General features: G+C 39.9%; 1 protein-coding gene across 1 annotated transcript in view; it reads left to right on the top strand.

Annotated features, from left to right (window-relative positions):
• Positions 1-13,680, top strand: part of ARHGAP6 (Rho GTPase activating protein 6) — a 67,141-nt gene extending 53,461 nt beyond the window's left edge. The window contains 3 exon segments of the mRNA XM_017861684.1: positions 10,802-11,070; positions 12,714-12,758; positions 12,761-13,680. Coding sequence (XP_017717173.1) covers positions 10,802-11,070; positions 12,714-12,758; positions 12,761-12,846 — 400 coding nt within the window. The 3' untranslated portion in view covers positions 12,847-13,680.
• The last annotated feature ends 1,187 nt before the right edge of the window (positions 13,681-14,867 follow it).

Here is a 14,867-nt window from a genome sequence, read left to right as displayed (position 1 = left end):
CCCACCTCCCGGGTTCAAACAATTCTCCTGCCTCAGCCTCCCAAGTAGCTGGAATTACAGGTGCATGCCACCACACCTGGCTATTTTTTTGTATTTTTAGTAGAGACAGGGTTTCACTATGTTGGCCAGACTGGTCTCGAACTCCTGACCTTGTGATCCACCCACCTCAGCCTCCCAAAGTAGGTGATCTTTTTGTGCTTTAAACTCACTCACTCATGCTTCCCAAACTTTACTATGTGTAGGTATCACCAGATCTTGTTAAAATGTTCTTTCTGAATCAGTGGAACTCGGGGAGGTAGTCTATGAACCCGAATTTCTAACAGGCTCCCAAGTGATGCTGATACTACTGGTCCATGATCCACACTTTGAGTTTTAAAAGCTTAAAATATCAAAGTGTATTCTTGCCTTTAGGAGCTTTCAGACTTGTTGGAGGAGGCCTCCAAGGGCAGAATGCAAAACAATAGGTGCTGGCCCACTGGCTCTCCGACTCACCAGCCCCTTAGAATCACCTGGGAGCTTGAAGAACAACTATGCCTGGGCCACCCCTCAGAGATTCTGGTTCATTTTTATGCACTGCAATCTGGACATTGGGATTTTTTAAAGTCTCTTGCATGATTCTAATGAGCAACCAGGGTTAAGAACCTCTAGCTTAGATCCACCACATTGGATATCACAATTTAGTATCACATGGGAGTTTGAGCTGGGTGGTTTTGATATTAAAAGGCATCCTTGTGTTGACAAAGGAAGGGAACCAATGCTCCAGACCATGAATCCACTTGGAGTTTGGAGAAGGGAAAGAGGTGTGATTTGAAGTCTCAGAGATGGCTTCTGGGAAGAGGAAGGATTTGCAGTGAACTTTGAAGACTGTGGAGGATATAAACAGGCCTGGATATTTGGGAAGCTCGCACCAGGACCTGGACATAACAGTAAATATGTTGGCTAGCTGGGGGCACAATAAAGAGGCTGGCCAGCACTGAAGGTAGAAGCCCTTAAATGGCAGGCTGAGGGGTGGTGCTTAAGTCAAGAAGCAGTGACGATAGATTACTGTAAAGCTAAATTATAGTAAATTACAGTACTCTAAACTGCCAGATGGTGCTGACTGCATTGGCAAGTCAATTATTCATCAGTAACACATGTTTGTGTAGTCAGTTATCTGTCAATAACACATGCTTGTGTAGTTTAATAGACTGGTTACCATTTCAGATCCAGAGCCAGATTGCCTAAGTTTGAATTCCATTTCTATTGCTATTAGATATGCGGTCTATTAGTTAAGAGTTAATATCTGTTAATATATAGATAGATCTCTCTTTCTCTAGTTTCCTCATCTGTAAACTAGAGATAAAAAGTAGCACCAACTTAAATACAGAATTATGCTCTTAGAATATAGTCTGGCTTATAATAAACATCATCAATTTGTTCATTTACAACTACTTACCAAAGGCTTGGCCATCACTAGATTCTACTTTGGTTTTCATGAGATAGCAACCTTCCAGGCAATATGACACAAGAGAGAACCCATTCACTTTAAGTTATAGCATTGTGTCTAAAAGCAAACACTATGTTTGCTTCTAACCCTTTGATTTTTTTTTTTCCTGAAGCTTCTGTTCTCTGCCACCAGTTCACGTACCTAAATAAAGCTTTACATTCCTGTGAGGCCAAGTGGAAACTGCACAAGATTTTATTTGGAGGAGAAAAGAAACAAGTTTTCAAAAGAGTGTAAAACCAAGAACAAGAAAATATTATAATTTCCGTTTTGAAAGAGCAAACGTTTAGTGATATTTGGGAACTTAATGTTTTGTTTTGATTTGGGTTTTTCACTTCTTTATGCAACATTGGTATTGGAGGAGTTAAAGGATAATTCCTTGTTTTTTCTCATGCTTGTCTGATTAAATGTTTGACTTCAACCAAAATGGGATGCCAGAGGGAGATTAGAAGAGATTTTTATGACTGAGAATGCAAGACCAGGAGTTTGTGACCAGCCGGGTCACCATAGCAAGACCCCAGCTCTACTAAAGAAAAATTTAAAAATTATCTGGGCATGGTGGCTCATTCCTGTACTCCCAGCTACTTGGGAGGATGAGGCGGGGGATCACCTGAGCCCAGGGTTTTGTGGCTGCAGTGAGCCAAGATTATGCCACTGCTCTCCAACCTGGGCAACAGAGTAAGACCTTGTCTCTAGAAAAAAAGAAGAAGAAGATAGCAAGATTTTGATTTAAAAATATATATACTTGTCAGGTATATTTATTAGCATTATATATGCTCTTTTCTTCAAAGGTACTTAAAATAGTTCCCCTGCCCTTTGATTTAAGGATGTGAGGAAATAGGGAATGAGAATGGGAGGTTAATCAAACAGGACAGGATATGTTGAACCTGAGTATTTGCAACAGAACAAAGGAATCACAGTAGGACTGGGACTTAGTGACAGGCAAGTGAGACACTTGCCTAGACACAGAATTTAAGGGAATGCTGGAAAACTTAGTCACTAAAATTGATTATATTGCAATGTAATATTTTTTAAAATCCAAGCTAATGCCAAAATGTTTGATGAAGAAAATACCAAAATTTTAAAAGACTAGCCATGCTTAGTCCTAGAACCTGAAACAAAAGGTAAAATATGTGCTGCTCCATTAAATGGAAGCAACTCATAAGTCATATTTATTTTTTGAGACAGGGTCTCGCTCTGTCACCCAGGCTGGAGTGCAGTGGCACGACCATGGTTCATTGCAGCCTCAACCGCCTGGGTGCAAGTGATCTTCCTGCCTCAGCTCCCAAAGCAAGATTTTCAAAATCTGCTTTGTTTATCTTGGTTCCAACTGAGAGAATTGCTATGTTTGACAGTTTCTCTTGATCAAGTGACAGTTTTAACTAAATTAACCTGAAATAAAATAAGGAAATTCTGTTTGGGCATAAATAAAACATTTAAATTTAACATAAATGTTATAGGTTCGAATGTATCTTCTTTTCAATTTTTTCAACTGCTTTCATGTTCTGGGAAAAAAATTATACATAAAACCACGTATATGGAGGTACACAGTTTTCTTTTGCCTGAGGCATCTCGGGCCCCTAAGTTCCACATAAGGGATGCTTTGTAGAACTAAGCATGATTAATGTGAAAATCCCCCATAAATCCGGAGCTCAGGAGAACTCAGCAGAGCTCAGATCATCTGTGACACAGTAACTAGTTTCAATAACAAGTCTTGTAATTTTTAAATATAGGCTTGAGGAAACATATAAAGATTTGCTCTTATTCTCTCAAACCTCAGGGGCTACACAGAAATAGAATATTAATTAAATAAGGCCAAATAAATTATCTTCCCTTCTATACTCTGGAAACAAGATCAAAATAGAACAAATTTAACTGCATTTGGAGAGAAGGCAGATATGGATGAACTAAACTCAGGTATATATATTTAAATTTCATTGTGGTTAATTCTGTTAGTGGCCTTCACAAAGTTTTTACTGAAAAAAAATTAAATTAAAATTTTTTTTTAAATAGCAGAACTGGTGACTAGTGTATCAAGAGCATGGTTGAAGATCTATACTAGTCTGAAAAAAAAATAAAATTTCAGTACTGAAAAATAATTGTGTTGTTTAGCTAGATGTTCATCCTATTGAGTAACAAATCTGCCTTCTTCATTCTGGGGGAGTATTAGGCTTTCTTCTAATTTAAAGGTATCACATTTAACTTACCAAATAAATATCACATAGATCATTTATTTTAATCTTTCAAAGCTCGTCATTAAAATATCTTCTTTCACAAATCCATGGAGTGTTATGTGACAGATTATAATTTTGTTTTCTTTTACTAGGATTTTCAAATCAGAAAGGGTTTCAGGAAATTTTCAGACAAGAAATCTGACTTTACCAGTACAGTGTAACAGCAAAGAGTCCTATTGAGTGGTGCTAGCTGTTGGCCTCAATACCCTGGAAATTATGAAGCATTAACTGCCCCTGCCCCCCTCCCCAACATACACACTCCATTCAAGAAAGCCTTTCCAGCCAGATAGTTTTAGAAAAAGCTTATGTGGAATAGAGAATTCCATGATGAAAATTCCAAAATGTGTGCATATATGCCTTCTATGGAAAGGCATTCAAGATGGAGGGAGAATTTATCACATCACCCCTTCCTTCCTCACACCTTTACTGTGATTCACAGCTTCTTTATAAATTTGCAGAATGTTAATTTGAAGATGTTTTTATCAGGCCCTCTGTAAATAATGAAGACAACACTGTCTTATCTTCACCTGTCATAAGTGCTCCATATGCCAGAAATATTAGGAGGGAATTAATAAGGACTACAAATGAGGGGACAAATTTCACGAAAGCCTTATGCCCAGGGTGTTAACTTCATCATCCAGTGGGGAGTTTAGAGCCATGTCAGTTCTTCTTTGAAGTGGAGTGCCTTTATCCCTAGCAATCTGTGTAAGGGAGGCTTTGTAGAACTGATGGTGATTAATGTGCACATTCTTCGTGATTCCAAAGCTGCTCCAGCAGTGGATTCCTTTCCCAGTTCCACTGATACAATCCAAGATGGATGACACAATGCTTTCAGTTCCAACAGACTGGAACTTATCAGTCAAATGATTAAGCCAAGGATGAAGCCAACACACATTTGAAATCTCCACAGTTCTTGCTGGGGCAGCTCAGCAAGGTGCTGGGCGGGCCCCATCCGGTGATTGAACCGGAGTTTTCCATTTGTCCCCAGAACAAGTTCTGTGCTTCCGGCTGCAGTGCAGGCCTGCCCACAGTACCCTGCCAGCATGTTTACGCCCTGACCTGGAGGGACCAGCTAAGGGTGAGAATGTGACTCGCTCTCCATGCCCATCCTTGCTTGTCTGGTTAGCTGAGATTGGCCATGCATGCTGTAGATGGTCCTGGGGTTTGGGGCTCTAACAGGGAAACCCTCCGTGCATGGAGGCAAACCCATGTAGACTGGTGACCTGTCCACCCAACTTCAATCCATGATGCTCTGAGACTGGAAAGAGAAGCCATCAGGCACTTTTGGATGCCAACTCCTGTCAACTGGCAACCCATCCACCCAACATTCTGAACCTCAATCCATCAAATGTCACATCATTATGAGTCAGCTCTGGGGGCTTCTTGAGTGGGCATTACCTTCCTACAAACCAGCTCCAATTGGCAGCACTCTAATTTCTGAACACTGGTGGAGAAATGAGTCCAGGAGGAGGAGTTTTAGTGATTTTCCACAGGACACTCAGTGTCAAATCTAGAAAACCATACCATCTTTTGGGTATGTCCGAAAAATGAGATAAGCAACCACAATGTCTTCTCTCAGATTTGACTCCAGGATAATCCAACACTAAGAAGACAGTTTTCAGTTCAGCGTCCCAAATAAAGGCATTAAAATACTCATGTATCTATTTACATGAAATATTTACTCTGATCAGTGACTCTTATCAGGCACCCTGGTCCTGGCAGACAACCACTTCTCTGACAGTTGTAGCCTGGAAGGGGGTTTTTCTTTCTTTTCTCACTTTTATCTCTAGGTTTCAGGGCCAGAGAAATTTCCTTTCCTATATACTTTTACCATCCACATTTCCACTACACTACACCTGGATTTATTCACACCCTGTCTTCTTGCAGAATTTCTGGATTACAAGAATTTGTTTTTTGATTTGTGATTTTTATATGGAAAATCTTACAGAACTTTATAGATTTTACCTGATTTATACATTTGACAAGCTGCTTTTACAATAGCTTCCATAAACTTAGAAATGTTTCAGAAACTGGGATAGAATAGAAAGATTTAGAAGTAGAAAATGGAAAATGGACAGACACGGGAAGTATAGGTGTGTAATGAAGGTGTCCACAATGACTGGATGCCCAGCTCCCATTACAGGACAGATGTGCTCTGAAAGGCCCTCACAGTTCTGCTTCCAAGTCTCTGGAAATTTCTCCAGACTCCAGCCTCCACTCTGCAATCCTACTCTCTCCCTCTGTTCTGTGTCTTTACTTCCAATTGCATTGCCTAAGTGGGTGTATGTATATATGCATGTGTATATTGTTGCATGTATGTGTATATGTAATATGTCTCTGTGTATACGTGTACATGTCTGTCATATTTATGTGCATGTGTATATACATGTTTGTGTATGAATATGTATATGTGTGCATAGGTCTATGCATATATATGTATGTGTGTGTTTATGTCTGAATATGTGTATGTATGTGCGTGTGTGTTATGTATATATGTGTGTTGGGTATGTATGTATATATGTGTATGTGTACATGTGTTGATCCTGGATTTGCTTCTGACAGATATAAAACAATAGAATGACACTACTTTATTTTTTAATCCATGAACTGCCTATGTTGTTATGAGAGTCCTGAGGAGTGAATAAAACAGTATTTTCTTTTAATCGGTGGGCTTTCATGTGAGAAGATAATTCTTGGTCATAGGTTCTTAGGCAAATTTGGCTGCCACTTCCTGACCTCTGCTAAGACAATAAAATGATAGAGAAATATTTTTAACATTTTAAAAGGCCATTAACTCTAAGTAAGAAAGAGCATTTTACTATTGATTTGTAATAATGTTGAACACTGTTTACCAAATAAATTCTAGAAGGATCCCAACCCTAACTGCCTCTGCTGCTAGAGAGCATGGTATTCAGCATTCAGTCAGCTCCTTGTTTCTTTCAATCCCAGACTCAGGTCAGGAAAAAGAAGAGTTGTTAACAGTAGCTTAGTACAGTGCCTGCCACATAATTAACTCTGTATAAATATTAACTTTTACTCTCCTCACAGGCCAAGGGGATAGTTCACATAAGTATATTTCCCAAACTGCTTGCCATGTGTATTCACGCTGTATCTCCTCCCATGGCTGGGATACACTCGGGGGTGGGGAAACTTTGAAAAGAAGACATCATCTCTCATTGGATGCCCCCTCTGTCTATGTCCCTGGCTGTGACCCTAGCCATCCCAAGGAGGTTCAGAGCCTGTGTCTACCGTGAGACACCTCATCTACCTCTACCTCCAGGGATTCGCTTCAGTCACCCCCACTGTTTCCTCCCTGATGGAGGGCCCAGCTGTGGTCACTTTGCCGGCTCGACTTAGGAGACTGAACCAGAAGAGCAGAGAACACTACACTCGTCCTTCCTACCCCCCCTTTCACTTCAACATGTTCTGATCCACAATGGGACTATACTACATTCAGTTGTCTGGATCCTGCTTAAGGCAGACAGACGAGGTTCAGGAATCGACTAGGATGGGGACACTCTTCCTCCTTCCCCTAACTGTGGCCTCAGTAACCCCAAGGTCAGGACCACCACATTCACTCCCAGGGCAGCCAATGCTGCAGTTTTGGCTACCATCTTTGGTTTCCCTCCTGATTTGGCTCTTAGCAGACCTTTAGCCCACTGTCACATCTACAGATTGAGAGAGGAAAATAAGGTTTGGTTATTAGAGGTTCCCTAACATCCCTGTGCATCAGAATCACCTGGAGGGCTTCTTTAAACAATTTGCTGGCCCCACCCTGAGTTTCCCTTTTAATAGTCAGAGCTGGCTTTCAGGGCTGTGACTCCACACTCAGAAGAAGCCCATGTTTGGTTTACTGAAAGCAGCCATCTTGAAATGCTTAATGCTTTTTAAACATGGTGGCCTCACATGTTCATTTTGCACTGGGCTCCACAAATGATGTAGCCAGTCCTCTCAGTAGGCCTAGAATGGTGCTGTAGAATTGGCATTGCCAAAAAGTTTCCAGGTGAGACAGATGCTGCTGCCCAGGGATGCACACTTCACAACCACTCAATGAGATCTTGCAGACCTAAAGAATAGATGAAAGGGACAAGGGACAATGGCCCTCTGCCTCCTCCTCTCTCACCTCTACTTCATCAGATCCAATCAGAGATGTTAAAACAAAGGAACAAATGCTGTTGCAACTTTAATTTTGCTATTGTTATTATCTTCTTTGTTTTATTTTGTGTTGTTTTCACCAAACTAAATGCACTCATGGGGCATACTGCCTTTTCACCAGCTCCCCACCCCCAACAACTAATGTAGGTATAATTTCCCCTACCTATACATCTGTCCAAAATTTTTTGAAGCAGCTTGAAAAATATATAAAGTGAAACAATGTCATAGTAAGTAATTAATTAGAGATGCTGTAAGTAATTTGAAATGTTGGGAAAAGGAACACGATACAAAGAGCGATGAGATGAAGTTGGGATGCAAAACTCACAAAGGCATCCCCAAGCTTAAAAACACCAACTCAATTGGAGCCTTAATTCTCTGAGCCTCTTAGCAGTCATTGGAGACAGAAATACATTATTTATTACATGATTCATGGCTCCATAGGGTAAAAATAACCTACTCATCAGTAGAAACCCAAATGTCCCTAGTACCAAGACTTAAGGGACATTTCTTCCGTCGAGTATATTTATGCACATAACTCCTGGCTAAATCTTCAACTTATAACACTTCGTTGAATGTATTCTCTTCTATATGGGTTGTAACACGGATGAGCAAGACATGAGAGAATTATTGGGCTCTCTATGAGCTAAAATATGACCGTTCCAAAACTTCCCTCCCAATATGAGTGGGGCAAAACATAAAACAAAACATTGGTCGCAATGATTTTGTTTTGGTTTAGCTAATGAATTGACTCTTTAAGTCATCTCGTACAATAAGGCTTTATGTACTCACTCTTATTGATAGAAAATATGACTTATATTCTTACTAAGTAGACATAAGACATTTTATTAATGACTGGAAAATGGCAGCTAAACAGGGAAAACAAATGAAAGTATCCCAGTAATAAGATTTCTAGCCCTAATCTAACATAGAACACTGATTCTGAGCTGACAGCCATGTTAGCTTCCAGTTCAACACATGCAATTTTTCTCATTTTCATAATAAACTTTAACCAGTGATAGCCCATGACAACAGATAAGTCTCTATTTGTTTTCTTTTGTGTTTTCTCAGCTAGAATGAGGAAGATTTTTTCCCCTTTAAATAGATAGGGTGGTTAAATAGCCACCTTCTCACCACCTTCCAGCAGAAATAGTAAGTTCCTTTTATTTTTCCTTCAAACTCATTGGTGGCCTGAAGGTCTGGAAAATCATCCTCATAGCAGTCCTCTGACTTCTTCCCATAAGATTATGTGATATGAGTGCAAAGAGGAGGCAAGAAAGGGGCTTCTTTATTCCATGTCGGTAGGAAATGTCCTTAGCAAAAGGGTTCAAGCCCGTGGTTGCCTCAGTTACGGCTGTGGCAGTATCACAGAAGCTCGGATGTTTTTCCCCTCGATATTAACCCCTGCTGAAAACCTCAGATGAGGCTAGATCCCTGTGAATGCACTTCCTCCAGTTTGCATGCACAAAACCATTTGGTTAGGAAAGTGTTGTTCAGGCATGTGTTTACCTTCTTTAAGAAATAAAAAGGATTTGTTTTGAAAATTAAGCCAAAAGAGAGCAAAGACTAGTAAAGAGAAGTGAAGTAAGGAGGAAAAGATGTAGGTTCTGGAACTTTTAATCAATCTGTGATTGTTTCCCTTCAAGATGTTGTCAGGGCCAGTTTTGAGGAGGGTAGAAAATAAAGATGTTTCCAGGTAAGACTTCCCATGCTCTTTTCATGTTGCTCAAATTCTCATTTTTCTGTTCCACATACATTTTCACTGTTATTTCTGTTTCTGTGACAACTCATGAACACAGGACTATGATAATGGTATACTAATTAGTACATCATATCAGTTTGTAAAAGCACTAGTGCCTTGTACAATCATTTTAGATGTATTTGAACAAAATGGAGTCTAGTGACGGTCATATATNAAGTGTTGTTCAGGCATGTGTTTACCTTCTTTAAGAAATAAAAAGGATTTGTTTTGAAAAATTAAGCCAAAAGAGAGCAAAGACTAGTAAAGAGAAGTGAAGTAAGGAGGAAAAGATGTAGGTTCTGGAACTTTTAATCAATCTGTGATTGTTTCCCTTCAAGATGTTGTCAGGGCCAGTTTTGAGGAGGGTAGAAAATAAAGATGTTTCCAGGTAAGACTTCCCATGCTCTTTTCATGTTGCTCAAATTCTCATTTTCTGTTCCACATACATTTTCACTGTTATTTCTGTTTCTGTGACAACTCATGAACACAGGACTATGATAATGGTATACTAATTAGTACATCATATCAGTTTGTAAAAGCACTAGTGCCTTGTACAATCATTTTAGATGTATTTGAACAAAATGGAGTCTAGTGACGGTCATATATTGTTTTTGTCACCACTTTATATATGAAACACTTATTCCCACCGGTGGCATCATCATCTTTACCACATGAAGGATGGATTTACTTACACTAAGTATTTTTGGGGGAAGGAAAAGTTGTCCATAAAGCCATAATGAACTTCAAGCAAAGTGTCAATCATAGTTTTATCTGAATTATTTTTAATGCAGGATATTGAGGAAGGTGAAAGCGTTATCTACTAGTGTATCCTTACCTAATAGATAGTGAGCATCAGACTTTCACTTAAAAATGGAAGCAGGAATGAGTCCCTGAGGCACTTAGCGATGCCCATTGGCAAATGCAGGGCTCCTTGTCGGTTTCATTCTCACTTCTCCATCATTGCCTTTTCCTGTTATATCTGTTGGGTTTTACTGCCCTCTGCTGGTCATATCGTTGAAACCCTTTCACCTCATGGATGTAGATATCTTGGAACATTGCTCAAAATGGTCTTTTTGTTTCAGCCCTTGTCCATGCATACTTCTCCCGTCATTTGTATAACAGACATATTGTTTAAATCTGGTCACTACTTGTTAACAAACTCACACACCTGTAATTGTCTCATTGTGCCAGAAGCCCTGACATGCTGCAGTCGGAAGTTTCCTTTTCCGTGGGAGGGAGGCATTCATCTACAGACTCCAACAAGGCCTCCAGCGGAGACATCTCCCCTTATGACAACAACTCCCCAGTGCTGTCTGAGCGCTCCCTGCTGGCTATGCAAGAGGACGCAGCCCCGGGGGGCTCAGAGAAGCTTTACAAAGTGCCAGGGCAGTTTATGCTGGTGGGCCACTTGTCGTCGTCAAAGTCAAGGGAAAGTTCTCCTGGACCAAGGCTTGGGAAAGGTAACTGGAGCCTGGCCAGCCGGCGCTGGCCAAAACAAGTGACCCTCCTCTTGTTGCATGTGGCATGGTGTGGGGCTCTGCGGACCTTCTCTTCGTCTCTCCCTTATTTGATGTTTCTGTAATTCAACCTGCATTTACCGAGTACCTGCTGAACGCCTACACTAGGAAGAGGAAGGTGTGGCGAGCCCAGTCGTTGGCTGGGAGGGTCCCTGCAGGCCACGCTCCAATTCTCAGATATCTGGGAAATAAACACATGCCCAGAGGAGCCACTCCTATTCCCAGCTGATCCTTTTTCCCTCCAGCATCCTAGGAACTTTATGTATACTGGATTTGGGTTGCATATTTGCTAGTCTGAGGTGCCACCCAATTACTGCTGTTACTTTTCTAAAGAAAACAAGCTGAACCTACTATGTATGAAGACAACCTTCCAGAACCAAATAGTGTTAGTATCCAATGACAAGAGAGCACTAGACTGGGAGTCACAAACCTGCTCTGCCACTTTCAACCTGCAGGATCTCCAGTGAGTGAGTGAGCTTCCCAGAGTCCCATTTCCTCCTGCTATGAAAACTCAGAATGATAACAGTATTTAATTCATTGAGTTTAATGAACTAATCCATGTAAAGCCCTCAACGCAGCACTTCGAATGTAATACGCACTCGATAATACTTGCTGTGTAATCTTGTGTGCATTTCTTACCTGCTCCTTACGCTAGTTGCATCGTCTGTAAAATGATCTCCTGGGAACCTCCTAGGGATGAAGTGAGATAACGCATGTGAACTGCTGAACACGTGGAGGCACCCAGTAGACGTCTGCTGCTATAAATCGTAATTATAATCCCATCATGGGATTGTAGTGAGGATTAAATGAGATGGTGAAAAAGCCTAATGTAGTGCCGTACTCCATAAATATTGATGGATAAGTTAAGGGGATTTATGAGTGAATGCATGCATGAAGAAATCCAATGATACCAGTAGCAAAGTACAGAAACTCTATTGTTCCTCTAGTTCTGTGTTAATGTGGTTAGCGCCTATAAAGCTGTTGCCACCTATCACCCTTCTATTCATTTCCTATAACATGCAAACTTACTATTTTATGGTTCCGGAGGTGAGAAGTCTAAAATGGGGCCACAGGGCCTCTTTCCCTTCTGGATGTCCTAGGGCACAATCGTTTTCTTGCCTTTTCTAGCTTCTAGAAGCTGCTGCATTCCTTGGATTGAGGCCCCTTCCTCCATCTTTTAAGCCAACACACTAGCAGCATCTTCTCTCCTACCCCTCTCTTATAAGGACCCTTACAATTATATTGGCCCCATCCAGATAATCCAGGAAAATCTCCCCATCTTAAGAACCATAATTTAATCAAATCTGCAAAGTCCTTTTTGAAAATAACATCTTTGTAGATTTGTGGGATTATGGCACAGATATCTTTGGGGGGCCCTTATTCTGTCTGCCACAAGCATGATATACAAAGGGCCTTTTTGTAAATCCCAAGTAGAATGAACATGCTGAAACGTGGATCTGAATTGTATTGTTTTGTATGCAACATGATCTTGAATACAATACTTTGCACAGAAGAGATGTTATTAAAATGTTCATTGATTTTAATTTTCCTTTTGTGTTATATACCTTTTATACACTTTTCCCTAGATGTGTCAGAGGAGCCTTTCAATATCTGGGGAACTTGGCATTCAACATTAAAAGCGGATCCAAAGACCCAGGAATGACAGGTAAAGTCTTAATTTTAAACTTTATTGCATTTACTTTTAAAATTATTTTCTAAAGTTTTCTTTACTATCATTATATTACATGCTTGTCAAACATTATTTGGGAAATGCTGAAAATGGGAGGGGATGAAACAATCCTTAGGCTTTCTGTCCAGATATGCCAATCTTTGACTATATTTATTTTCCATTTCCTTTGCAAAGGTTTTTATAGTTACAATCATTCTGTCTGTGCAACTTTGTATTATTTTCTAACTTCCATTTTCCAGTTATTCTCCATTATCCTTTTTAAGGGCAAGGAATATTCCACAGAGTGCATATTCATATTTTACAAACCAATACTAAGTCATTTGAAGGTTTTTCTTATTGTTGTAATAAGTTACACTGTCAGAAGCTTCTTATGTAATTCATTTTTCAAATTATTAATAGATTCACAAAATTTTGGAAAGCAAGTCAAAGGTTATAAATCCCAAACAGGGAAGTGGGTCAAATATAACAAGGCTTTCCAAGAATCTGGAGGTACAGTCACCACCTATTCTGTATGGGACCCACTACCTTGCATTCTGTAAACTGTGGATGGCAGGAGATTTTACACTGCTGTGTGCAAATCTCATCAGTATTGCAAATTAGTGGCTTTTCATTTTTGCTAACTTGAAAAACAAAACTGCATTTATTGATTTGATTTGCATTCCTTTCTTACCAGTATTTTTCAGTGTTTCTGTTAATTTGCTGAACTCCCCACCCATTGAATTGTTACTTTTATCATTTCCTATTTATGTATGCTAGTGTTTTTTAAATTGATTCTTATGAACTCTTTATATAATAAAGATGTTAACTCTTTTTCCATATTGTTTACCACTTGCATTTTCTTTTTTTACATCATTAATTTTATCACTGTCTCTTTTCTGTGAATTCTTTCATAAAATTAATCTTTAGTTCAGCATTGGATAGTCAGTCATCTGTATGTTTTCTTTTAATGTTATTTCATTGTTTCAACCTTAATTTTTTTAATCCATCTGGAATACGTGTTATATATGGTATAAAATGTGTAAATTATTTGTTTGGTTGTTTTATATTTATATTCCCCTTCTCATTGTTTTGTAATATCTCCCATCTTACATTTTAAAAGCATAGTACATTTTTAAATTTAATGCCATCTAGTGCCGATTCCTTTTCTAACTATATCTCACTGTATCCTGTGAAGAGCCTTACTGCATTTTCCTTTTCCAGTGTCAGCTGTCACCTGTTTCAGCTATCATTTGTTTCTTTGTAAATACTCACATCCCCAACTCCCCTGCCCCAACATGGCCTTGTTCTTGTCCCTTGTCTGCTTTTTAAGAAGTGGGGGGCAGAGCAGATTCATAGGAAAATAGTAGTCTGGGTACACATGCCCCAAGGACTCCTCCTTTGCCTTACAAAATGCACTGTTATTTCTTTCCTTTCAGTTTCCTAAAGAAAGTTGTATCTTTTGGGGAAAGCTACCTGCTGTAACAACACTGAAATGGGGCAGTGGCTTAACCTATTACAACTGGATTTCTCCCTCACTGTCCCAGTACAGTGTGGATTGTGAGGGGTGAGGAGGGGTGGGAATGTGTGAGGGGAGGGAGTGCTGTCTTCCACATAGTTACTAAGGGGCCCAGCCTAGGCTCTACATATCCAGTGACTCCACCATCCTCAGAGCCCCAGGAGTCTTCCAAGAGTTTCAGAACCTAGGGAGTCTTCATGCTGGGCTGGTAGTTAAGGGAAGGGGGAAAGCAAAGATCAGTTGGAAGGCATTTGTTTAGGGTTTTTCTTTTTAATTTTTAATTTTTAATTTTATTTTATTTTATTTTTAGTTCAGGCCTAGAAATGGCTCACATCACATCTGTCCACACTTGTTGCCCAGACCTCATTTCTGTGGCCCTCCTAACTGCCAGAAAGGCTGGAAAATGCTATGTAGGAAGTAAAGGGGAACGACTGGGTGATCACCAAGTCAGCCTTTCCTGCATTGATGGTAGGAGAATATGCATAGTGGCTGGCCTCCCTTCTGGCATGGAATGGGGTACTTGAGATTCAAGTAACTTCATTGATGCAATAGAAA

This window comes from Rhinopithecus bieti, unplaced genomic scaffold, assembly GCF_001698545.2.
Source record: "Rhinopithecus bieti isolate Rb0 unplaced genomic scaffold, ASM169854v2 scaffold_62762, whole genome shotgun sequence".
Classification (NCBI taxonomy): Eukaryota; Metazoa; Chordata; class Mammalia; order Primates; family Cercopithecidae; genus Rhinopithecus; species Rhinopithecus bieti.
Note: the sequence above shows the minus strand (reverse complement) of the source record. Positions and strands in the feature narration are given on the sequence as shown.